Source organism: Equus quagga, chromosome 1, assembly GCF_021613505.1.
Source record: "Equus quagga isolate Etosha38 chromosome 1, UCLA_HA_Equagga_1.0, whole genome shotgun sequence".
NCBI lineage: Eukaryota > Metazoa > Chordata > Mammalia > Perissodactyla > Equidae > Equus > Equus quagga.
In genome coordinates this window covers 97385797-97409594 of record NC_060267.1, presented here as the reverse complement: position 1 = coordinate 97409594, position 23798 = coordinate 97385797, and the positions used below count along the sequence as shown (strand labels likewise).

The window sequence follows — 23798 nt, the reverse complement described above, 5'->3', positions numbered from 1 at the left end:
AGGGTCTCCCACTGTAGGATACTGGGTCTCCCACTGTCCCACTGTAGGATACTGGCTCTTCCACTGTAGGATACAGGGTCTCCCACTGTAGGATACTGGGTCTCCCACTGTCTCACTGTAGGATACTGGCTCTTCCACTGTAGGATACAGGGTCTCCCACTGTAGGATACTGGGTCTCCCACTGTCCCGCTGTAGGATACAGGGTCTCCCACTGTAGGATTCTGGGTCTCCCACTGTAGGATACAGGGTCTCCCACTGTAGGATTCTGGGTCTCCCACTGTAGAATACAGGGTCTCCCGCTGCCCTGCTGCCACAGCTCTTGCTGGCCTGGACCCCTGCTTAGGCTGCAAGGAGCCCTTCACCTGGCCTCCAGGCGATGGCTCTGTGAATACCGTTTCCACAGCGTGGCTGCTGCTGGGACCCAGAAAGGCTGAGATTAGTCCTCCTGGACTCACAGGCCCTCTGCTGAACCCAGGTCTTCCGTTCTCCAGCCCATCCTCAAGGGTCCTTTCCACTAGTAGATCCTGACAGGGGCCACCCCACCTTTTTCTGAGGTGCTTTTCTACACTTTGACTCTCAGGGAAAAGAGATTCCAATCTAGGTGTCTTTGCTTCCAGAAGGCTCTTGGGCTCCTTACAGAAGTTGATGTCACTTCTCCAGGCCTCTAGGGATGGGGCGGCCATTGCTCAACTCCAGGGGCTGGTGGGAGTGAAATCGTACTGCGGCATCTTCCAAGAGCAAGGGCCATGAGATGATACTCACGCAGGTTCCGTTTTTTGCTAAAGACTAGCTCAGTTGCAGTTCAGGGGCTATCATGTCACAGAGCCAAGTAAGTCACCTCGGAAAGAAGTGTGTTGTTTGTTTTTAATGGGCTGATGTTATCTGATGGGCCTTCTGGAACACCTGAGACTCAGAATAGTGCTGGAGATGCATGTGCGGGGTGCACAGGGCACCCAGGAGACCTGCTCGGCTTCGACAGATGTTTTATGTAGGGGTAAGAAAAGTGTCTGCTAAGCTGGGTGTTTACTAAGGCTGATAAGGCAGTTTGTATAGAGGTTTGCAAGGCCATCTTCAAGCGTAACCTCTAATCGTTTGACTGCCATCTGCTCTCTCTCCAGTTTTGGAGGGCTCATCTTGAACAAAACCATTTCTAAACCGCAGTTCAAAGGCATGGCTGTGTTTACTCCTATCATATGTGGTAGGTATTGGGGATCCCTGTTACATGGGGTCCTTGGGTTGGGTTGGCCCCCAGGGCCTGGGTGGTGGGACCTGATTAGCAATGACTTCAGAGATCCAGCCCCAGGCCCTTGGAGGCAGAGTCGGGAAGCTGAGCTGTGCCCATGCTGCTGCTGGGCGGGGGCTGCTGGGGCTGGTTTTCCTCAGCTAAAAGGAGACCCCAGGGGAGAAAGCCCTGCCCCCTGCTCCACCGGCACACGCCCCGTTCCTCATAGGTGCGCCTGAGACTTGAACTTCCCGCAGAGCTAAATCCCGTGCCTTGAAGGCACACACAGTTTAACCCAGGGTTCGCGGCACCTGCTGACGGAATGTGGTCTTCAGAACGGGAGTGTTGGCTTCTCATAGTTTTTCTTTTATTTTAACTTAGATTTATTGATGACATTTAAAACTCAGACATTTACACATAAAAATCTGGATTTCTGTCTTCTTAAAAAGTAAGGCTATGACAATACTGGGTTTACATTGTGGGTAGGGCTGGAATCAGCTGCTATCGAGGCAGGACCTATGCTGTCCAATTTGCCTCAGTCCTCTCCATTCCCTATTGTGTGCCACCCAACCCTTCACTGATTCACCTTCTAGGCTTAGACCCTGTGGACATTTGTGGCGAGGACCCTTCTTTTAACCAAAGCTTGGTTTATGTCCAGTTTCTGATAAGGCTTTGTAAATGGGTCTGACTGGTCAGGAGAGGAACCAAACAGAACTTATTGCACGGTTTGCTTGATGGCCAGGCCCTGGCCTTCTGGGACTGCAGAAACAGGTTTCAGATGCCCTTGGGCACCATCCCCCCAACCTCTGTAGGAACCGAGGCCTGTGTTCCTTGTATGTTGGGCCACCCAGCAGGTCTACACCCCAACAGAGTTGCACAGGGCCTGTTCCTAGCACAAGGCCTGGCCATTAGGAAGGAAGAGAGCAATAGCTAAGTCCAGTCCAGATGGCCATAAGCTTGGAAACATTTCCTTGGATGTCACCAACTCAGATGCCTGTAGAGGCCAGTCAAGCAATCTGAACGAGTTAAGCAGGTAAGACAGGAGCCAGGCAGTAAGGAGTGGCGAGGCCTAGGGAACACTGCGGGACACGTTGCTGCTGTGAGGCGAGTGGTGCCTGCTCAGCTTCAGCCAGTTCTCCCTGGTGGGACGGAGGTCCAGAGCTGCCTGAGCTTATTTGTTAGAAGCCAGGAATCAGTGTGAAGGGCCTAATTTGTAAAGGCTGCCAATTAATTTGAGTTATTTTTTCCTTCTTTTAAATTCGTGTGTGGGCCAAGCAAAGTAGATCCACAGACTATCATCTGCATCCTCTGGAGAAGCCAGGGCAGTGGGTCTCCGCCACTGGGGCACATCTGGTCCAGTGAGGGATTGTTCTCTGTGGGACTGGGGAAGTAGAATGGGGGCAAGCCACTCCCCCTCTGAAGGAGACGGTCACCATGGGCAGCCCCTTTTCTCTGCCAGCCCAAAGGCTGCCTTTTGCAGAAGGAGCTCAGTGTGACCTTGTCAGCCCTCTGGCCCTGGCACGATCAGCTCCCTGGGGGAGCCGGGAGCCTCAGCAATAAGCACCAGCTCTGTCGCCATAGGATCATCCCTCTCTCCCCTCGCCGCTCTTCCCACTCTTCTCTTTCCTCTTCCCACCTTGAGGTGAAAAAATCCCTTTTATTTTCTCAGATATTCCAGTCTGTAGTCCGGTTCCTGTCACTTCCTATGTCTTTGAGTGGCTTATGAAGATATCCTCCCATAGACTCTCCATCCACTTTCTCCCCTCCCTCACCTCACCTCCCTCCTCCCTCTCTTCCTCCCACTCTCCCTCCCCCAACAAATGTGTGTCGAGAACCTCATTGGACAGTCACACTTCCTTTGTCTTAAGAGGTGCCCGCTGTCAAGGTGATATAGTTACTGCCTTGATACCTCACTCACGAGGTCCAGGCCATTCTTGCTTGGTGCCAAACAAGGTCTCTGGTCAAGTGGGAGGGAAGGAAAGGAGATCAAGTGCTGAGTCAGTCAAGGAAGCCTCCGTGGAGGAGGTGGACTTGAAATAAGGGATAGAACACAGAGACTGGCATAAAGAAGGGGAAACCAGGTTCTTTGTCTCCTTACAGGTGTTGGTGGCAATCTGGTGGCCGTTCAGACCAGTCGGATCTCCACCTACCTGCACACATGGAGCACGCCTGGGGTCCTGCCCCTCGGGATGAAAAAGTTCTGGCCTAACCCGTGCTCCACTTTCTGCACCTCAGGTGGGTCTGGTATCTTCCGGAGGCCATGTAGCCATTTCTTTAAATAAGTACAAATTGACGTCCTTGGAATCTGGTGTTTGTAGCCATGAATATCTCAGACCAGTGCTGACCTCAGCACAGATCCTCAAGGACAGAGCTCCTCCTCCCAGAGACCCGACACCCCAGCCTACTTTTAATTGATTCATTCATTCACTCAAATATTTACTGAATGTCTACCAGGCACTAGGTGTCCGTTACAGTGGTGAGACAGGGAAAGCTTTGTTCTTGTCCTCGTGGATATACGTGCTCTAGAAGAGCAGGTAAACACACAAAAAAGAGCACATAACTACAAATTGTATGTTCTAAAAGGCTAAAGCACAGGGTACAATGAAAAAGAATTGTAGGAGCTACTCAGACTGGGGCTGGGAAATTCCTCTCTGGGGATGAGCAGGGCTTGGTTGGGAAGGAGGCGTGCTGGAGCAGAGAGCGTTCGAGGCAGAGGGCACAGCCTGAGCAAAGGCCCCGAGGCAGGAAGGAGCTCGGTAAGTCTGAAGAACTGAAAGGTCAGTGAAACCTGGGCGTAATGAGCAAGGGAGAGGATGAGGGAAGCTGAGGCCGGAGAGGTGGGAAGGAGTCTCCAAGGTGTCTTGAAGCTTGAGGAGGCAGTCTGGATTCTTTTCAGAGAACCATTGGAGGTGTTTTTATCATTTTGTTACTTTGAAAAACTGGATTTTTTTTTTAATGTTTTTTTAAAAATTAATTATTTTGAGGAAGACTAGCCCTGAGCTAACTGCTGCCAATCCTCCTCTTTTTGCTGAGGAAGACTGGCCCAGAGCTAACATCCATGGCCATCTTCCTCTACTTTATATGTGGGACGCCTCCCACAGCATGGCTTGCCAAGCAGTGCCACGTCCGCACCCGGGGTCCGAACCGGTGAACCCCTGGCCGCTGAAGGGGAACGTGTGAACTTAACCGCTGCACCACTGGGCCAGCCTCTGGATCTTTTATCTCGCTATAATTTTTTTTAGCGTTTCCTTTCTGTTTCAATACCTTTAGCTATTCTTTTAGGGTAGGTCTGCTGGCACATTTCTGAAGGATGTTTTCACTGGATGTAAAATTCGGGGTTGATAGTTCTTTTCAACACTTGAAAAATGTGCCACTTCCTTCTGTCCTCCGTGGTTTCTGATGAGAAGTTGCTGTTGTGTGAATTATTTTTGCCGTATACGTAAGGTGTCATTTCTCTACTTTTTCGACTTTGGATTGTGATGTGCATTGGTGTGGATTTCTTGGAGTTCATTCAGCTCCTTGAATACATAAATTTATCTTTTGCCAAATTGGGGAAGTTTTAAGCCATTGTTTCTTTGAATACGTTTTCAGCCCAACTCTCTTCCTCCTTTTCTTCTGATACTCTGATGATGTGAATGTTAGACGTTTTTTACTCTCTCTTGTTTAGATTGACTAATTTCTATAGTTCTTTCTTCAAGTTCACAGATTCTTTCCTCTGTCCTCTCCGTCCTACTATTGAGATCCCATTCATTGACTTGTTTGGGGCGTTTTGGCTATTGTATTTTTTCTGTTCTAAGGTTTCTATATAGTTCTTTGTATCTTCTATTTCTTCTTTACTGAGATTTTCTATTTTTATTGTTTTTTTCAAGTGTGTTTGTAATTGCTGGTTGAAACATTTTATAATGGATTCATTAAAGTCATTTTCAGATAATTCTACCATCTGCGTCATCTCAGTGTTTGTCTTTGCTCATCAAGTTGAGGTTTTTCTTGCTCTAAGTGATTTTAGGTTGGATCCTGGACATTTGAGTTATTCTGTGATGAGCCTCTGGATGTCACTTACGTCTTCTCTTTTAGCTGGCCTCCTCTGACACCGCACCCTCGGTGGACAGGGTATGCACTGCTTTCTTCCTGCCGGGGGTTGGGGGCAGGGGGTGTCCGGGGTCCCCTCTGTCTCCACTGACACCTAGGGGAGAGGAGTGCGTCACTCCTGGGGGGCAGGGCGGGAACCCGTGCTCCGCTGATGTACCCGGCTGGGAGGGAGAGAGCGCCTTGTTGTTGCTCCCCACATGGTCTTCACTGCTGTGGTTGTGGGGGCTCATGACCACCGGGCAGAGTGCCCCTTATTCCCCACTCAGCTTTCTCTTACACCACCTCATCCAGAGGCGTGTGTGCCATGTTCCACCTGGATGAGGGCGGAAGTCCAGGCGCCCCACTTGGCTTTTGCTGATAGAGATGGGGCTGCAGCTTTTCCTGTCATGTTTCGCTGGAGTAGAGCAGTTATCGTCTAAAAGTTCTCTGTTTTTCTATGCTGCCCCTTTTCTAGACCTTTGGCTAGAGAGAGCAGACTTTTGTTCACTGCCCATTTTTGACCTGTGCCCATTGACATCTCTGGGTTGCTGGCTCCTCCAGCACCCAGTCTGGGCTACAGGAGGCAAAAGAAACGACAACGACAACTCAGGGAGCTCACCGCCAAGTTGTTCCCTGGGGCTCGAGGTCCTTGGCCAGCCTGCCTTTTCTCTCTACCTTTCGGAAACTTCTTATGTTTGTGTTATAGATAACGTCCAGGGTTTTTAGTTGTATTTAGTGAGAAGAATAGGAAGAAGTGTGTTCTACCCCATCTTGTCTAGAAGTGGAAGTCCCCGTTATATTTTCTGACTTGTCATTTGTATACGGGAAAACTATTTACTTTCTACATTATTTATGTCCCTGTCTTACTTCAGGCTGCTATAACAGAATCATAGACTGAATTGCTTATAAACAAAAGAAATTTGTTTCTTGTAGTTCTGGTGGCTGGAAGTTCAAGATGAGTCACCTGCAGAGTTGGTGTCTGGTGAGGGCCTGCTTCCTTGTTCACAGACAGCTGTCTTGTCACTGTGTCCTCACATGGTGGAAGGGCTGTGGGGGCTCCCTGGGTCTCTTTTATCAGGACGCTGATTCCATTCATGAGGCTCCACCCTCAGGACCTAATCACCTCCCAAAGGCCCCGCCTCCTAACACCAGATAACATGTGGATTTGGGGGAGAAACAGAAGTTCAGTCTATAGCAGCACCTAAGTATTTTACTGAATCCTTATTGTTCATATAGTTTTTCTGTAGATTTTCTTGAATTTTAATGCCAGCAGCCGATAGTAATTATCTTGCTTCCACTTTAAATTTTTTGGAAAGAATCCTTTTGTACCGTGTCTGACTTTTTATCATGAATGAAGTTGGGTGCCCTGTGTGTTCTCACCCTCTCTCTACATGTTACTTTACAGGAGACTTTTTAGCTTCTCGGCTACATACGGTTTTTGTTCCTTTTCCTCATTAAGTTGATGCAGCACGTTATTTTAACTGAGAGGCAAAAGGAAACTTGCTTTTCATGGGAAATATTTCTGTGGGAGAAGGCCATCACATTCACATGTTACAGTTTTAAAAAGAGTGTGGCTGCAGCGGGCTAAATCACGTTTCTCGCAGAATCTCCAACTCACAGAGTGCTGAAGCCTGAAGAGAATGTGCGGACAGGGTCCCAGCGGCTTCGCGTGAGGAAGAGGCTGCCCAAGGCCCTGGCGTGTGCCACCCTCCCAGGCTCGCTGACCCCATGCCTGAGCCTGCGCTCCTCAATAGCCCGAGCTCTCTGCCACTTTAAGCCACTTGCACACTCTTTTTTCTCTGCCTGGAATCCTCTCCCTGAGATTCAGATCTCAGCCTAAATGTCATCCCCTTGAGAAGGCTCCAGTCCCCAATAGCTCATTCCCACTCCTGTAGACTTCATTATCACATTACCCTGGTTTATTTTCTTCCTAGTACTCGTCACAGTTTGAAATGACCTTTCTTCTCTGTTTCTGCTACTTGATCCTGGTTTTTCTCTCTTCCTTAAAAATGTCAGCTCCGTGAGTTAAGGGATAGGACCGTACCCCCATATGCTCGAACACGCCTGACACATGGTAGGTGCTCAGTAAACACTCGTGTAGTGATGAATGTGGATGCCTCACTGGAGACTGTCACCTGCTAAAGTGGCCTCTGCTGCCAAGCAGGTCATGCAACCTCCTTGGTTCTGTTTCTTCCAGAAATCAATTCCATGTCAGCCCGAGTCCTGCTCTTTCTGGTGGTTCCAGGCCATCTGATTTTCTTCTGTGTCATCTACCTGGTGGAAGGCCATTCAGTCCCAAACAGCAAGACCTTTGTGGTGTTCTATCTACTAGCAGGGCTGATCCAGGTAAAGATGACCGCAGCAGCAGCAAAGCAACATTCTTTGGTCTGTCAGCCAGCAGGCTCTGTCCCCTGCCTGGATGAGATGCCGAAGGAGCGGGGTGGGGGTTCCTGTACCTGCGGACACAGTTCCCATCTTCCAGGGGCCAAGTCAACTTGTTCCAGCCCAAAGGTGTGACCCTGACAGTGGCAGCGGATCTGTCTAGCACCTCGGGATGCCCGGAGCAGGGCCTGACCATAGGGAGGGAGTCTAGGCAAGCACGTGAGGATGGGCTCTCGGGCTTCTTCATGAGCTCAGAGCCGGGTGTCAGACCCCAAGAGAAGCTGGAAGAAGGGGACTGCCTGGGGTTGTCGTGTCCACCTTGGTGTCTTCCCTTGAAATCCGCTAGTATTTCTTGGCAACACTTGGCCTTCTGACTTGGTCATAATCTTTTGTGTCTGTTTGCTCTTATGACAGGTGACAATCCTGCTGTACCTGGCAGAAGTGATGGTTCGGCTGATGTGGCACCATGCCCTGGATCCAGACAATCACTGTATTCCATACCTCACAGGGCTGGGGGACCTCCTAGGGACTGGCCTCCTGGCACTCTGCTTTCTTGTCAGCTGGGTATTGAGGAGCGAGGCAGAGCTAGTTGGCATCTCCGAACCGGTGTCAGGACCTCCTCAATGAGCCCAGGCAACCCCAGTTCAGTAGGATTTCCCTCACACCAATGGGGCACAGAAGGCAGGTTCTCCCTGGCCGCCCTGCTCTGCAGTGGCCCTTTGTCAGTCTGCTGAGGAGGCTCACACACACCTTCACGCTGCAGTTGGAACCTGAACCCGTGATGGAGGCCTGAAATCACGAGCATTGTCTGTGATTGTGTGTGTGACTGCGTGTGCCTGGGTGTGAGTGTGTGCCCACATGCTGGGCGTGTGAATTGGTGTGCACGTGTGTGGAGAGTGGGGCACTCCAGCCTGAAGATGCTGAAGGAAGGAGGATGTCCCGCGTGCTTTGGGGGATGTGTTCGCACCGTTCGTGCCCGTGCAGCGGAACTGGATTGGAGCGGGAAGGAGAGCATTGTGTGTCCGAGCTTCAGGGCTCTGAGCCGTGGCTTTCCTGCTGTCTTCACTGGGCCCAGCGCCGCGGGCTGCTCTGCTGGTGCGCCCTGCAGGTGTGTGCAGCTCTGCCCGGAACGGGCCTCCGCAGCCGTTGTCTGCTCCCAGCATTTAATTTTGTCACTGCTTTTTTTTTTTTACTTTCTCTTTTCGCAAAAACCTCTGTTTAGATTTTAATGATCAGAGAAGTATAAAATAAAACATAGATTGCATTGTACTTGGTCTGTTGTGTTTTTAAAGTTGGTTAGTGCAACCGTGAGATTGGGGTCTGTCAGCAACAAGAACCTCGGGCATTTCTCTAGGGCGGTGTTTCTCGAACTGGGCTCCAGCCTGGAAGCATCAACGTCACCTGAAAACTTGTCATAAATGCAAATTATTAATCCTCCCTCCCCCTAGGCCTGCCAAATCAGAATGTCTGGAGGTGTAGCTGAGCAATGTGGGCTTAACAAGACCTCCAGGTGGTTCTGCTGCAGTCTCACATTTGAGAACCATGCTTCCAAACTCCATCTTTTCCTAAAAAAACATGTGTTCACTTCCTGTTTCTTATTGACTCATCATAACAACGTCAGCCGTGGTTTGGGCTGAGGATTATTATCTTTATACAGTAAAACAGGTGTTCATTCATTCATTCAACAAACACTGACAAAGAACCGCTTGTATTAGTCAATGTCCAAGAAGGAAAGAGAGCAGCTAACTGGGGTAACTGAGCAGGGTCTAAAGAAGAGATGATTTACAGATACGTGGGGAACAATGAGTGGTGAAGCACCCTGGGGCCAGACACAGTAGGGGCCCTGTCACCACCGGGTGTTCATTTGAACTGTAGAGTAGTTAGGAGTGGGATTACATGAGAAGGAGTCGCTAGTAAAGAAATATAACTACTACCAGTTTGTGGGCTGGCAACGAGAGAGCCATGGGAATGAATACCCCAACCTTATTCTCTGCCCACCCTTCCATCTCCTGCTTGTGTCTCCCACCAGCCAAACTCAAACCGAAGTTAAATGACTGGAGGTCCTGTTGATGTCCATACACGTCTCAGCCTCCTGGGGCACAGAGCCAGGTGAGGGTGGAGAGTGGATCTGAGGGGCAAGGGGAGAATCTTCAGGGCACCTCTGCTAAGCTGCTGGCTAGGTACTGGGGATTGCTAAAAAGCAAAATACAAGGGAGTCAATTTTAAAGACCTTTATTGAATGATTCATGAGTTGGGCAGCATCCCCTCTAGCAGATAGAAAGAAGCTCTGAGGACCTGGACAAAATTGAAGACTTATAGGCAGGAGGAGGGGCAGGAAGTCAGCAGAGTGGATTGTTTGGGGCAAGGTCACCCTCTGGGGGTCGGCAGGGTTCTGTCAGGCAGATGACCTCACTAGTGTTGACCAGGTAGTTCCCGATTGACTGGTTTAAGATTCCACTCCTGGGAGAGGTGAAGGTAATTAGGTTAGTGATTGCCTCATTTTGGTGATGAGGGCTTACCACAAGTGACTCCATTTTGGCCTAGTGTCTCTTTTTTAACAAAAAGGATGGGCAAAGCACTCATCCTCCCTGTCTCAAGGGTCTACTATGTGAGATGTCAATAACCAACAACTCCCAAAGAAGTATTAAAATTTTAGCTCTTAAGTCCTACAAAAGAGAAGCACATGGTGCTGTAGAAGCATGTAATAATGAGAGCTAAAACTTACTGAGCCCTTACTGTGCCATGTTCTTAGTATCTTACATGCGTAAACTCATTAATAATCTCATGGCAACCTGATATGGTAGATACTATTATCATCCTCATTTATAGATTATAGAGGAAAATGAGTTATCTCAAGGTTTCTTAACTTTCCCAAGGTCCTGTTGATGTGGGCTCAACGAGCCGAGGAGTCGAAAGAAAGATTTTTCGGACTCTCAAGTTCTGGTAGTAGTGTTTATTCAGAGAACAGCATGAGGACAGAACCCATGGGCAGTAAGAGCTGCAGCATGGGGACAGGACCCATGGGCAGCAAAGAGCTGAGGTGGGTTGAGGGTAGGGCTAAACTTATAAGGCGTAGGTATGTGAGTTATTTACAAGACAAAGGAAAGATTATGTAAAAAAGTCGTTAAAATGGTATCAGTGCAGGTGGGGTCTGGTTATTGGGTGATCCTATAACTCTGGATACGAATCAGGTCGAATCAGGTCAGGATGTCCTCTACTTCCCGGAGGATGATACAGATCCGTATCTGGGCAGGACGCCTCGGGCTCTCTCCCTGGGGCAGCCTGGATCCTCATCACTATGGCTAGTGAGCGGTGGAGCGAGGATGTGAACCTACACATTCTGACTGAGACTCAAGCTATGCAAGTAGTAAAGAGGTTTGACCAAGACAAAAGTTCAGGAGAGATTTTTTGATCAGGAAGTGCCATTTAGGCTGAGGTCCAAAGATGAGTAGGAGTTAATCACACAATGAGCAAAGAGGTCTAGGGGTGAGGTTTTGGGTGGGAGGCAGAGCGTTTGGGGAGATGACCTTGTCCTGGGCAAAGGGGAGGCAGAGCAGAGTGTCCAGGACCGAAACCTGACTTCCTGCAACATTTAATGACCAGTGTCAAAAAAAAAGGCCCCAAATGGGCCCCATGACTGCAAACCAAGACTTAATTACAGTTCCAGTCCCTCCTACGAATGTGACCTTCAAACAACTAATATGAAGTTTCCTGAGTTACACTGTTGAGGTAATCTGCATGATCAAACCTGGACCAGTTCTAACCCCCACCCCAAAAAGATGTCCTGGCCCCAAAGAAGCCTTTATGTTCTTTGGCTAATGACTTTCTTGCCCTACCCTCCTTTCCATAAAAACCTTGCATTTTGTGCAAGCCCTCAGAGTGCCTAGATGAGACGGGACTCAATTCATGAATCACTTAAGAAGTCAATCGGATCTTCAAATTTACCTGGTTCAATTTTGTTTTTGGTTTAATTTTATTGAGGTCATTAATAGTTTATAACATTGTGAAATTTCACTTGCACGTTATTATTTGTCAGTCACCATATAAGTGCTCCCCTTTACCCCTTATGCCCACCCCCCACCCCATTCCCCTCTGGTGACCACTAATCTGTTCTCTTTGTGTGTTAGTTTATCTTCCACATATGAGTGAAATCATATGGTGTTTGTCTTTCTCTGTCTAGCTTATTTTTCTTAACATAATACCCTCAAGATTCACCCATGTTGTTGCAAATGGGAGGATTTTGTCTTTTTTCATGGCTGAGTAGTATTCCATTGTGTGTATATATACCACATCTTCTTTATCTAGTCATCAGTTGATGGGCACTTGGGTTGCTTCTGCATCTTGGCTTTTGTGAATAATGCTGCAACGAACATAGGGGTGCCTAAGTCTCTTTGAATTGTTGATTTCAAGCTCTTTGGATAGACACCCAGTAGAGGGATAGCTGGGTCATATGATATTTCTATTTTTAATTTTTTGAGAAATCTCCATACTGATTTTTGTAAGTTTTTTTTGTACCCTACAACTTTGCTGTAGTTGTTGATTATCTCTGATAGTTTTCTGATGAATTCTTTAGGGTTTTCTGTATATGAAATCGTGTCATCTGCAAACAGCAAGAGTTTCACTTCTTCATTGCTTATTTGGATTCCTTTTATTTTTTTCCTTGCCTAACTGCTCTGGCCAAAACCTCCAGCACTGTGTTGAATAAGAGTGGCGAGAGTGGTCACCCTTGTCTTCTTCCTGTTCTCAGAGGGATGGCTTTCACTTTTTCCCTGTTGAGTATGAAGTTGGCTGTGGCTTTGTCATATATAGCTTTTATTATGTTGAAGTACTTTCCTTCCATACCCATTTTAAAAATTGAGAGTTTTTATCATAAATGGAGGTCGGGTCTTGTAAAATGCTTTTGTTTATCTTTTCAAAGAACCAGCTCTTGGTTTCATTAATTTTTTCTATTGCTTTTTAGTCTCTATATCGTCTATTTCTGCTCTGATTTTTATTATTTCCTTCATTCTGCTGATTTTGGGCTTTGTTTGTTGTTCTTTTTCCAGTACCTTTAGATCCGCTTTTAGATTGTTCATTGGGGATTTTTCTTGTTTGTTGAGATAGGCCTGAATTGCTATAAACTTCCCTCTTAGAACTACTTTTGCTGTATCCCACAGATTTTGGCATGTTCTATTTTCATTTTTATTTGTCTCCAGGAATTTTTTTATTTCTCCTTTGATTTCTTCATTGACCCAATCATTGTTCAGTAGCATTTTGTTTAATCTCCACATTTTGGGGGCTTTTCTAGTTTTATTCCTATAGTTGATTTTAGTTTCATACCTTTGTGGTCAGAAAAGATGCATGGTATTATTTCGATCTTCTTAAATTTATTGACACTTGTTTTGTGGCCTAATATGTAATCAATCCTGGAGAATGTTCCATGGGCATTTGAAAAGAATGTGTATTCTGTGGTTTTTGGATGGAATGTTCTGTATATATCTACTAAGTCCATCTGGTCTAATGTGTCCTTTAAGGCGAGTGTTTCCTTATTGATCTTCTGTTTGGATGATCTATCCATTGGTGTAAGTGGAGTGTTAAATTCCCCTACTATTATTGTGTTACTATTTCTCCTTTTATGTCTGTTAATAATTGCTTTATATATTTGGGTGCTCCTATGTTGGGTGCATAGATATTTACAAGTGTTGTATCCTCTTGTTGGATTGTTCCCTTTAGCATTATGTAGTGCCCGTCTTTGTCTCTTGTTACAGTTTTTGTTTTAAAGTCTATTTTGTCTGATATAAGTATTGCTACCCCTGCTTTCTTTTCTTTTCCATTTGCATGGAATATCTTTTCCATCCTTTCACTTTCAGTTTGTCAGTGTCTTTAGGTCTGAAGTGTGTCTCTTGTATGCAGCATATACATGGGTCTTGTTTTTTATCCAGTTGGTCACCCTATGGCATTTGATTGGAGCATTAGTCCATTGATGTTTAAAGTAACTATTGATAAATATGTATTTATTGCCATTTTGTTACTTTTTTTTTTCTGGGTGTTTTACTAGTTCTTCTCTGTTCCTGTCTTTTTCTCTTGCTCTCTTCCCTTGTGGTTTGATGGCTATCTTTAGTAATATGTTTGACTTCTTTTGTGTAACTTTTTCATCTTGCTTATTATAGGTTTCTGATTTGTGATTACCAGGAGGATCCTATTTAATATTCTATGTATACAACAGTCTATATTGAGTTGATAGACTCTTTAGGTTGACCTCTTTCTAACAGCTCTACTTTTTCACTCCCCTCCTCCCACATTTTATGTTTTTCAAATCATATATAGTCTCTTGTTTAGTGTGTGTCTATCCATTACCCTCTTATCATTGAAATAGGTGATTTTAGTACATTTGTCTTTTCACCTTCATATTATCTTCACAGGTAGTTGATCTGCTGCCTTTACTATATTTTTACCTTTACAAGTGATTTTATTTCCTGGTTTTTGTTGTTGTTGTAGTTGTTGTTGTTTTGATAAATTTTTTTATCTCTGTGGTCATTGCTTTTCCACTTAAATAAGTCCCTTCAGCATTTCTTGTAGAGCTGGTTTCTTGGTGATAAACTCCTTTAATTTTTGCTTGTCTGGGAAGCTCTTTATCTCTCCGTCCATTCTGAATGACAACCTTGATGGATAGAGTATTCTTGGCTGTAGGTTTTTCTATTTTAGAACTTTAAATACATCGTGCCATTCTCTTCTCGCCTGTGGGGTCTCGGCTGAGAAGTCCACTGATAGCCTGATGGGCTTCCCTTTATATGTCACTTGTGGCCTTTTTATTGCTGCTTTTAGGATTCTCTCTTTATCTTTAATTTTGGACATCTTAATTATAATATGTCTTGGTGTGGACCTCTTTGTGCTTATCTTGTTTGGAGCTCTCTGTGCTTCCTCAACTTGGATGTCTGTTTCTATGCTCAGGTTAGGAAAATTTTCATCTATTATTTCTTCAAATAAATTTTCTGCCCCTTTGTCTCTCTCTTCTCCTTCTGGGACCCCTGTAATCCAAATGTTAGCGTGCTTGATATTGTCCCAGAGTTCCCTTAGACTGTTCTCATTCTGTCTAATTCTTTTTTCTTTTTTCTGTTCTGCTTGGGTGATTTCCTCTAGTCTTTCGTCTAGCTCACTGATCCATTCTTCTGCATCCTCTACTCTGCTATTGAGTCCCTCTAGTGAACTTTTCATTTCCAGTATTGTATTCTTCATTTCTGATTTTTTTTTATATCTTCCAATTCTTTGCTGATGAACTAACTGTGTTCATCCAGTCTTCTCCCAGTATCTGTGAGCATCCTCATGATATTTTGTTTGAACTCTTTGACGAGTAGGTCACTTGTTTCTGTTTCATTTAGTCCTTTTTCTGGGGGTTTTGTCCTGTTCCCTTGCTTGGAAAGTATTCCTTTGTCTCCTCATTATGCCTCTTTCTCTATGCTTATTTCTATGTATTAGGTGAGTTGGCTATGTCTCCCAATCTTGGAGAAGTGGCCTTATGTATGAGATGCCCTTTGAGGCCCAGCAGTGTGCTTCCCTCTCATCACCAGTCCAGAAGATCCAGGAGCCACCCCTTTGTGGGCTACTTGTGTCCTTCTGCTGTGGCAAGGTTGCTCCTACTGCAGGTACCCAGGGAGTCTAGTCTTTCCTTCCCTGGCCAGCTGTTTGTAAATCCAGCATGGGGAGCCTCAGCACTGTTTGCTACAAAGTCTATCAGCACACTCCTATTGTAGTTTTCCTCTTAATTGTGTTGGTACCCAGTGTAGCTGGTTGCTAGGCTCAGGGGCTTACAGTTGCTATAGGCCTCAGGCCTACAAGGCTGTTGTCAGTTCTCTTAGGAGTGCAGCTGAATGTGCCCTAGGCACAGGAGCACTCAATTGTTTCAGGCTTTGGAAGGTGGGGCTGATTTTTATGGCTTTTTATGGCTATTTGTGAAGCACAGGTCTTCTGCTGCTCATAAGCCTTACCTCCCACAGGACCACAGACACTGCCAACACAGTCCTGGTCTGAGCAAACTTCTCAACTCCCTGGAGCATACCCCGATGCTGCACTGCAGAGGCCCCCACCTCTCCACCAATGCCCCCCACAGTTCACCTAGTCCTCACACAGGCCCTGCTCCACAGAGGCAGACACCCTTGCCTGCCTGTAGAGGATCAAGGCACTCAGTCAATGCAGGCTGAAAAGTAGCCTGAGGGCTTGCTGTTAAGTGGGGCCAGTCCCTAGGGCAGGTTGCCTACCCAGGCTGGACTGGATTACATCTGTGCTCTAGTGGGCATGGCAGACCCCTGGGCTAACAGGCCAAGGGATGCACCTCAATGATGCCCTCCGGGGTCTGTGTCAGCATGCCTGGACCAGTTCAGAACAATGGCCTCCACCAATGTCCCAGTCTCTGGAGAGGTCCCTCCTCTCACCAAGATGCCCCCAGAGCCCACCAGATGAGTCTTGTTTCACCAAAGGACTGTCACCCTTCTTTTTGGTGATTTTAGGTTGCTGCAATGAGTGAGTTTGTGCGTGGGCCCTTTAAGACCTGGGTCTTTTCGGCTTTTGGCCAATAGCTTTTCTAGGGGTATCCTTGCTGCAGTTAATAGCCAGCAAAGCCAGACAGTAAGACCCCCGTCTCAGTTGTGCTGAGTCTGAAGGATGCTTATAGCAGTATTGCCCCTGCTCCAGACCTCACTCCTCCAGGGAGGGCTGCGTACATAAGGGTGGCTCCTGCCTGGCCAGCTGAGAAACTCTGCTGCTCCCAAAGGTGGCTTTTTTCCTCTCCAGCAGGAATTTCTGCCTCTTCTGCCTTAGTCAGGACCGCCCCTTGTTGTGGGGGTTCTTTTTACCCAGTTTTCAGGTTTCTCTCCAGGGTAATGTAGGAGAGGAAGACATTTCCTCTACCCTCTCTGGGTTCGTCTGGCTGGAGAACGAATTAAATTCACATAAGACAGAATAGCAGGAGAAAATTGAATAAAGCTTTATAACATGTATACATGGGAGGCTCAGGCAAGCTGAGCAACTTGCCAAAATGGCTGAAGCCACCACCTTAAGTATCATCGCAGCTAACGACAAAGGAGGATGTTGGGGGTGGAGGGAAAGTCGATCATGGGAGATTACCACACAAGTACAGTAAACAAAATGCAGATTTATGTCCTTGCCTTTGGCATTGATTAAGAGTTTCTAGAGATAAGGTCATCCCCCCTTCTTCCTGGTAGAGAGGGAAATATCTTTACAGATGGAGATTTCCTTTACAATGTAAATGTCTCTTACAAAGGGTAAGTAAATTCTACTTTTCAGTTGCTTTCCTGTCTGCAAAGTAACCAGCCTCAAATAATCATGCCAAAGAGACATATCTTGGGGTGGCCAATTCCAGGCCCCAACAGTAATTTTTCCAAAAATAGTAGTAACCTGGTTGTGTTCATGGGAGGAGATGAGTTCAGAGTCTGCTTAGGCTGCCATCTTGATGAGATCTCCCAAAGTTTTCTTTAAAGTTTGATTGGCCCACCCATTTTTTCCACATGATTATGGTCTCCAGGCAGCATGCAGCCTCCATTTAATTTTCAAAACTCTGGCTGCTTCAGAGGTAATCTTTGATATAAAGACTGGCTTGTTGTCACTTTGAATTGATATAGGCAACCCAAAATGGGGAATTATCAACACCTTTGTTACTTCATTCACCCTTTCTGACCTACAAGGAAGGGCTTCAATCCATCCAGTAAATGTATCCATAAACATCAAGAGGTATTTGTATCCCCCAAGGGCCATGGACGTACAGTAAAATTAACTTGCCAGTCTACCCCCAGTAAAGCTCCCTTAATTTGAGTTGCTCTTATCAGGGGGGCTACCGGATTTCTGGTTTGTACTTTGTTCCTCTGGCCATAAACACATTGTTCAGTTATTTTTTCAGTAAGTTCTTTTATACCTGGGTGCTTATGAACTTCATCAGCCATAGGTATAAGGTCTCTTTTCCATAATGGGTAGAATCATAAACACTCTTAAGGGACCCCCCAAGCTGTTTGTTTGGGGACCCAAATCTTCCCTTGTTGGTTTGTCGCTAACTATTACAGTCTACTGGTAACCCTTTGCAGTGGCTTCCCTTAATTCATCAGGGAAGTATTCTATTCTAAGATAACCATAGATGTCCTTTAGTCTGAAGTAGGCTAGAGACTTGATGAGGGGTCCACACCATCATGGATTGGCTCATAGTTTTGCTGCTTCCTTGATTGAGGCAGGTGGCAGCTACAGTTTTCAAGCTTGGGGCCATCCTTTTGCCATGGTACCTGGGTGCTTAGAGGAATAGGCTACCACTTTTTTTGAAGGGTCCTAACATTCGGGTTAGCACTCCTATAGCTATTCCTTGTGTTTCGTGCACCTATAGATCAAATGTTTTTCTCAGGTCTGGTAAGGCACATCCATTAGCAAGTTTTAAGCCTATTGAAAGCTTGGTCACATAGCTTATCCCATTCAAAGGGGTCCATTTCTGGCCCATGTTGTTTATCATAGAGAGGCTTAGCAATCAACCCAAAGTTAGGGATCCAAATGCAGTAAAAGCCAGCCATCCCCAAGAACCCTTGTAGCTGCCTACGAGTTTTTGATGGAGCAAGTTAACATATTACCATTTTTCTCTCTTGAAGAAGGCTGTGTTTCCCCCTTGAAATGATAAACCCCAAATACCTTATGGTCTCTTTAGATATTTGTGCCTTCCCTTTAGACACTTTATGTCCTTACTGGCTAAGAAGTTCAACATAATTACAGTGTTTTTTTATCAGAGATTTCCTTAGTAGGGCTGGCTATTAGGATGTCATCCACATACTGTAACAGTATTCTGTTTTAATTTTAATTCTCTTAAATCTCAGCCCAGTATTTCTCCAAAGATAGTAGGGGAGTTTTTAAACCCTTAGGGTAAGACAGTCCAGCAGTACTATTGCTTCTGGTGGGAGTCTGGGTCCTCCCATTCAAAGGCAAATATCTCTTGGGACTCAGGATCCAACGGGATGCAGAAAAAAGCATCTTTTAAATCCAGCACTGTATAGAATCTGCTGTCCTCAGGGAAGTTAACTAGCAGGGTGTAAGGATTAGGTACTACAGGATGTATGTCTTGGATTGCTTCATTGACAGCCCTAAGGTCTTAAACAAATCTATATTCCCCTGTTCCTGGCTTTTTTTTTTTTCAGGCCCATAAATTCATTTATTCCACACAATAATCGTATAAAATGGATATCACCCTCCCCTATCATTTTTAAAAAATTTTTAATTGAGTTCATAATAGTTTACATCAATGTGAGATTTCAGTTGTACATTATTTCTTGCCTGTCACCACACAAGTGCTCCCCTTCACCTGCTGCACCCACTGCCCACCCCCTTCCCCTGGTGACCACTGAACTGTTCTCTCTGTCCATGTGCTTCTTCATATTCCACATATGAGTGAAATCATCTGGGGTTTGTCTTTCTCAGTCTGGCTTATTTCACTTAGCATAATTCCCTCCAGGTCCTTCCATCTTGTTGCAAATGGGATGATTTTTGTCTTTCTTTATGGCTGAGTAGTATTCCATTGTATATATATACCACATCTTCTTAATCCAATCATTGATCTATAGGCACTTGGATTGTTTCCATGTCTTAGCTATTGTGAATAGTGCTGCAATGAACTTATGTTAGTTTGGATTGTTGATTTCAAGTTGTTTGGGTAGATACTCAGTAGTTGGAGAGCTGGGTCATATGGTATTGCTATTTTTAGTTTTTTGAGGAATCTCCCTACTGTTTTCCGTAGTGGCTGCACCAGTTTGCATTCCCACCAGCAGTGTGTGAGGGTTCCCTTTTCTCTGCACACTCTTCAACATTTGTTATTTTTAGTCTTAGTGATTATAGCCATTTTAACTGGTATAAGGTGGTATCTTAGTGTAGTTTTCATTTGTATTTCCCTGATGGTTAGTGATGTTGAACATCTTTTCATGTGTTTATTGGCCATCTCTATATCTTCTTTGGAAAAATGCCTATGTTCATATCCTCTGCCCATGTTTTGATTGGGCTGTTTGTTTTTTTATTGTTCAGTTGTGTGAGTTCCTTATATATGATGGAGATTAACCCCTTGTCAGATATAGGATTTGCAAATATTTTTTCCCAGTTGCTGGGTTGTCTCTTTGTTTTGATCATAGTTTCTTTTGCCTTGCAGAAGCTCTTTAGTCTGATGTACTCCCACTTGTTTATTTTTTCTTTTGTTTCCTTTGTCTGAGAAGACATGGTGTTCAAAAAGATCCTTTGAAGTTAGATGTCAAAGAATGTACTACCTATATTATCTTCCAGGAGTTTTATGCTTTCAGGACGTATCTTCAAGTCTTTGATCCATTTTGAGTTTATTTTTGTGTATGGTGTGAGATAATCTTCTGCTTTCGTTCTTTTTCATGTGGCTGTCCAGTTTTCCCAACACCATTTATTGAAGAGAATTTCTTTTCTCCATTGTATGTTCTTGACACCTTTCTCGAAGATTAGCTATGTGTAGATGTGTGGTTTTATTTCTGGGCTTTCAATTCTGTTCCGTTGATCTGTGTGCCTGTTTTTGTGCCAGTACCATGCTGTTTTGATCACTATGGCTTTGTAGTACACTTTGAGGTCAGGGATTGTGATGCCTCCAGCTTTGTTCTTTTTTCTCAGGATTTCCTTAGCAATTCTGGGTCTTTGGTTGCCCCATATGAATTTTAGGATTCTTTGTTCTATTTCCATGAAGAATGTCATTGGGATTCTGATTGAGATTGCATTGAATCTGTAGATTGCTTTGGACAGTATGGACATTTTAAATATGTTTATTCTTCCAATCCATGTGCATGGAATCTCTTTCTATCTCTGTATGTCATTATCAATTTCTTTCAGTAATGTCTTATAGTTTATAGTATAAGTCCTTCACCTCCTTGGTTAAATTTATTCCTAGGTACTTTATTCTTTTAGTTGCGATTGTAAATGGAATTGTATTCTTGAGTTCTCTTTCTGTATTTGTTATTAGAGTATAGAAATGCAACAGATTTTTGTAAGTTGATTTTGTACCTTGCAACTTAACTGTAGTTGTTAATTATTTCTATTAGTTTTCTGATGGATTCTTTGGTGTATCTATATATAAGATCATGCCATCTGCAAACAGCGAGAGTTTCACTTCTTCCCTCCCTATTTGGATTCCTTTTATTCCTTTCTCTTGCCTAATTGCTCTGGCCAAAACCTCTAGTACTATGTTGAATAAGAGTGGCGGTAGTGGGCATCCTTGTCTTGTTCCTGTTTTCAGGGGGATGGCGCTCTGTTTTTGCCCATGGAGTATGATGTTGGCTGTGGGTTTGTCATATATGGCCTTTATCATGTTGAGATAATTTCCTTCTATCCCCATTTTGTTCAGAGTTTTTATCATAAATGGCAGTTGGATCTTGTCAAATGCTTTCTCTGTATCTATTTAGATGATCATGTGGTTTTTATTCCTCAATTTGTTGATGTGGTGTATCATGTTGATTGATTTGTGGATGTTGAACCATCCTTGTGTCCCTGGTATAAATCCCGCTTGATATGATGTATGATCCTTTTGATGTATTCTTGAGTTCGGGTTGCCAAAATTTTGTTGAGGATTTTTACATCTATGTTCATCAGCGATATTGGCCTGTAGTTTACATTTTGTGTTGTCCTTGTCAGGCTTTGGTATCAGAGTGACATTGGCCTCATAGAATGTGTTAGGAAGTGTTCCCTCTTCCCTAATTTTGTGGAATAGCTTGAGAAGAATAGGTATTAAATCCTTTCTGAAAGTTTGGTAGAATTCCCCAGGGAAGCCCCTGGTCCTGGGATTTTATTCCTTGGCATGCTTTTGATTGCTGTTTCAATCTCTTTCCTTGTGATTGGTCTATTCAGATTGTTTGTTTCTTATTGATTCAGCTTTGGGAGGTTCTAAGAGTCTAAGAATTTATCAATTTCCTCTAGATTGTCCATTTTGTTGGCATACAGTTTTTCGTAGTATTCTCTTGTAATCCATTGTATTTCTTTGGTATCCGTTGTTACTTCCCCTCTTTCATTTCTGATTTTGTTTATTTGAGCTTTCTCCCTTTTTTTCTTTGTAAGTCTGGCTAGGGGTTTCTCAATTTTATTTATTTTCTCAAAGAACCAGCTCTTTGTTTCATTCATCCTTTCTACTGCTTTTTTTGTTTCAATAGCGTTTATTTCTGTTCTGATTTTTATTATTTCTCTCCTTCTGCTGACTTTGGGTTTTGTTTATTCTTCTTTTTCTAATTCAGTTAAGTGTAATTTCAGATTGCTTATTTGGGCTTTTTCTTGTTTGTTAAGGCATGTGTGTATTGTGATGAATTTCCTTCTTAATACAGATTTTGCTGCATCCCATATGAGTTGGTATGGTATGTTATTTTCATTTGTCTCCAGATATGTTTTGATTTCTCCTTTAATTTCTTCAATGATCCATTGCTTGTTCAATAGCATATTGTTTAGTCTCCACATCTTTGTCCCTTTCTCAGCTTTTTTTCTTGTAATTAATTTCTAGCTTTATAGCATTGTGATTGGAAAAGATGCTTGTTATTATTTCAATTTTCTTAAATTTATTGAAACTTGCCTTGTTTTCCAACATATGGTCTATCCTTGAGAATATTCCATGTTCACTTGAGAAGAATGTGTGTTCTGCTGTTTTTGGATGGAGTGTTCCATATATGTCTATTAAGTCCAACTGGTTTAGCTTTTCATTTAATTCCACTGTTTCCTCATTGATTTTCTGTCTGGATGATCTAGCCAGTGATGTGAGTGGAATGTTGAGGTCCCCTACTATTATTATGCTATTTTTAACATCTTCTTTTAGGTTTGTTAATAGTTGCTTTATGAACTTTGGTGCTCCTGTGTTGGGTGCATAGAGGTTTATAGGTGTTATTTCTTCTTGATGGAGTGTCTGTTTGATCATTATATACTGCCCCTCTTTGTTTCTCCTTACCTGACTTTTCTTGAAGTCTACTTTGTCTGATAGAAGTATTGCAACACCTGCTTTCTCTTGTTTGCCATTTGCTTGGAGTATTGTCTTCCATCCCTTCACAAGGACAGTGTTTGTCATTGGTGCTGAGATGTGTTTCCTGGAGGCAGCATATTGTTGGGTCTTGTTCTTTAATCCATCTCACCACTCTGTCTTTTTATTGTAGAATTCAATTCATTTGCATTTAGGGTGATTATTGATATATGAGGGCTTCATGCTGTCATTTTATCACTCGTTTTCCACTTCTGCATTTCTTATGTTTCTCGTCCTGTGTGTTTTGGCCTACCCATTGAATTATATAGTTTTTTTTTTTATGATGTATTTCTTTGTTTTCTCATTTGTTATTGTGTATCTGTTCTGCCTTTTTGCTTAGTGGTTACCATGAGGTTTGTATTCAGAATCTCGTGTATAAGATAGTCCAAAATCCAATGGCCTCTTATTTCCTTAGTCTAAACCGATTCAGTCCCTATCCTCCTCCCCTCCTAAGTTGTTTTTCTTACATCTTATTCCATCTTGTGTTGTGAGTCCTGGCTTTTTAACTGGTAAAATGGAAATGTTCCATGGGGATCTACATGGCCTGATCAGTTCGTGTTCTAAATGCCTATTGATTACAGGAAGAATTCCTCTTATGACTTCTGGCTTCAAGAGGTATTGCTTTACCCAGGGCCAGTGATCTGTCTGCTTCAATTTTACCCTTACTGGCATGGTACTGGCTGCTCATCCAACCTGTCCTTGTGCTCATACTCCTGAGTTAACTCAATTTAAAACATTTAGGGAAATCTCTTCCTTCTCAGGTGTTGGTGTATCTTGCAATAGGGCCATGAGCTCAACTCCCTGACTTTTAGGGACTTGGACCTCTATTTTATCTTGTTTCCAGCTTATTGAGGCCCCTCATTTAGTATGTCCCTACCTAGAAGGGGAAGAGAATATTCCAGTACATACAGAAAAAAAATAATTCAACATTTTTGACCCTATTTCACTGGTTCAGGGCTCCAGAAAATTTTGGTCTCTCCTTTTCCTGATATTTCTTTTATGTCACACTTTTTCTTGGAAAGTTTTACCTTTTGGATGTTCAACACTGAAAATGTGGCTCCAGTATTGAGCAAGAATTCAACATGCTCTCCTCCCACTGTCAGTGTCACCCAGGGCTCC

The 23798-nt window shown here is 44.2% G+C and overlaps 1 protein-coding gene across 4 annotated transcripts in view; it reads left to right on the top strand.

Annotated features, from left to right (window-relative positions):
• The window catches only part of SLC41A3 (solute carrier family 41 member 3), a 73260-nt gene extending 64319 nt beyond the window's left edge, over positions 1–8941 (top strand). For all 4 annotated transcript variants that reach the window (XM_046677255.1, XM_046677246.1, XM_046677264.1 and 1 more), the window contains 4 exons: positions 1119–1198; positions 3323–3457; positions 7488–7636; positions 8087–8941. In XM_046677255.1, coding sequence (XP_046533211.1) covers positions 1119–1198; positions 3323–3457; positions 7488–7636; positions 8087–8299 — 577 coding nt within the window. In that variant the 3' untranslated portion in view covers positions 8300–8941. The remainder of the gene's footprint in view (positions 1–1118; positions 1199–3322; positions 3458–7487; positions 7637–8086) is intronic.
• Positions 8942–23798: the final 14857 nt, after the last annotated feature.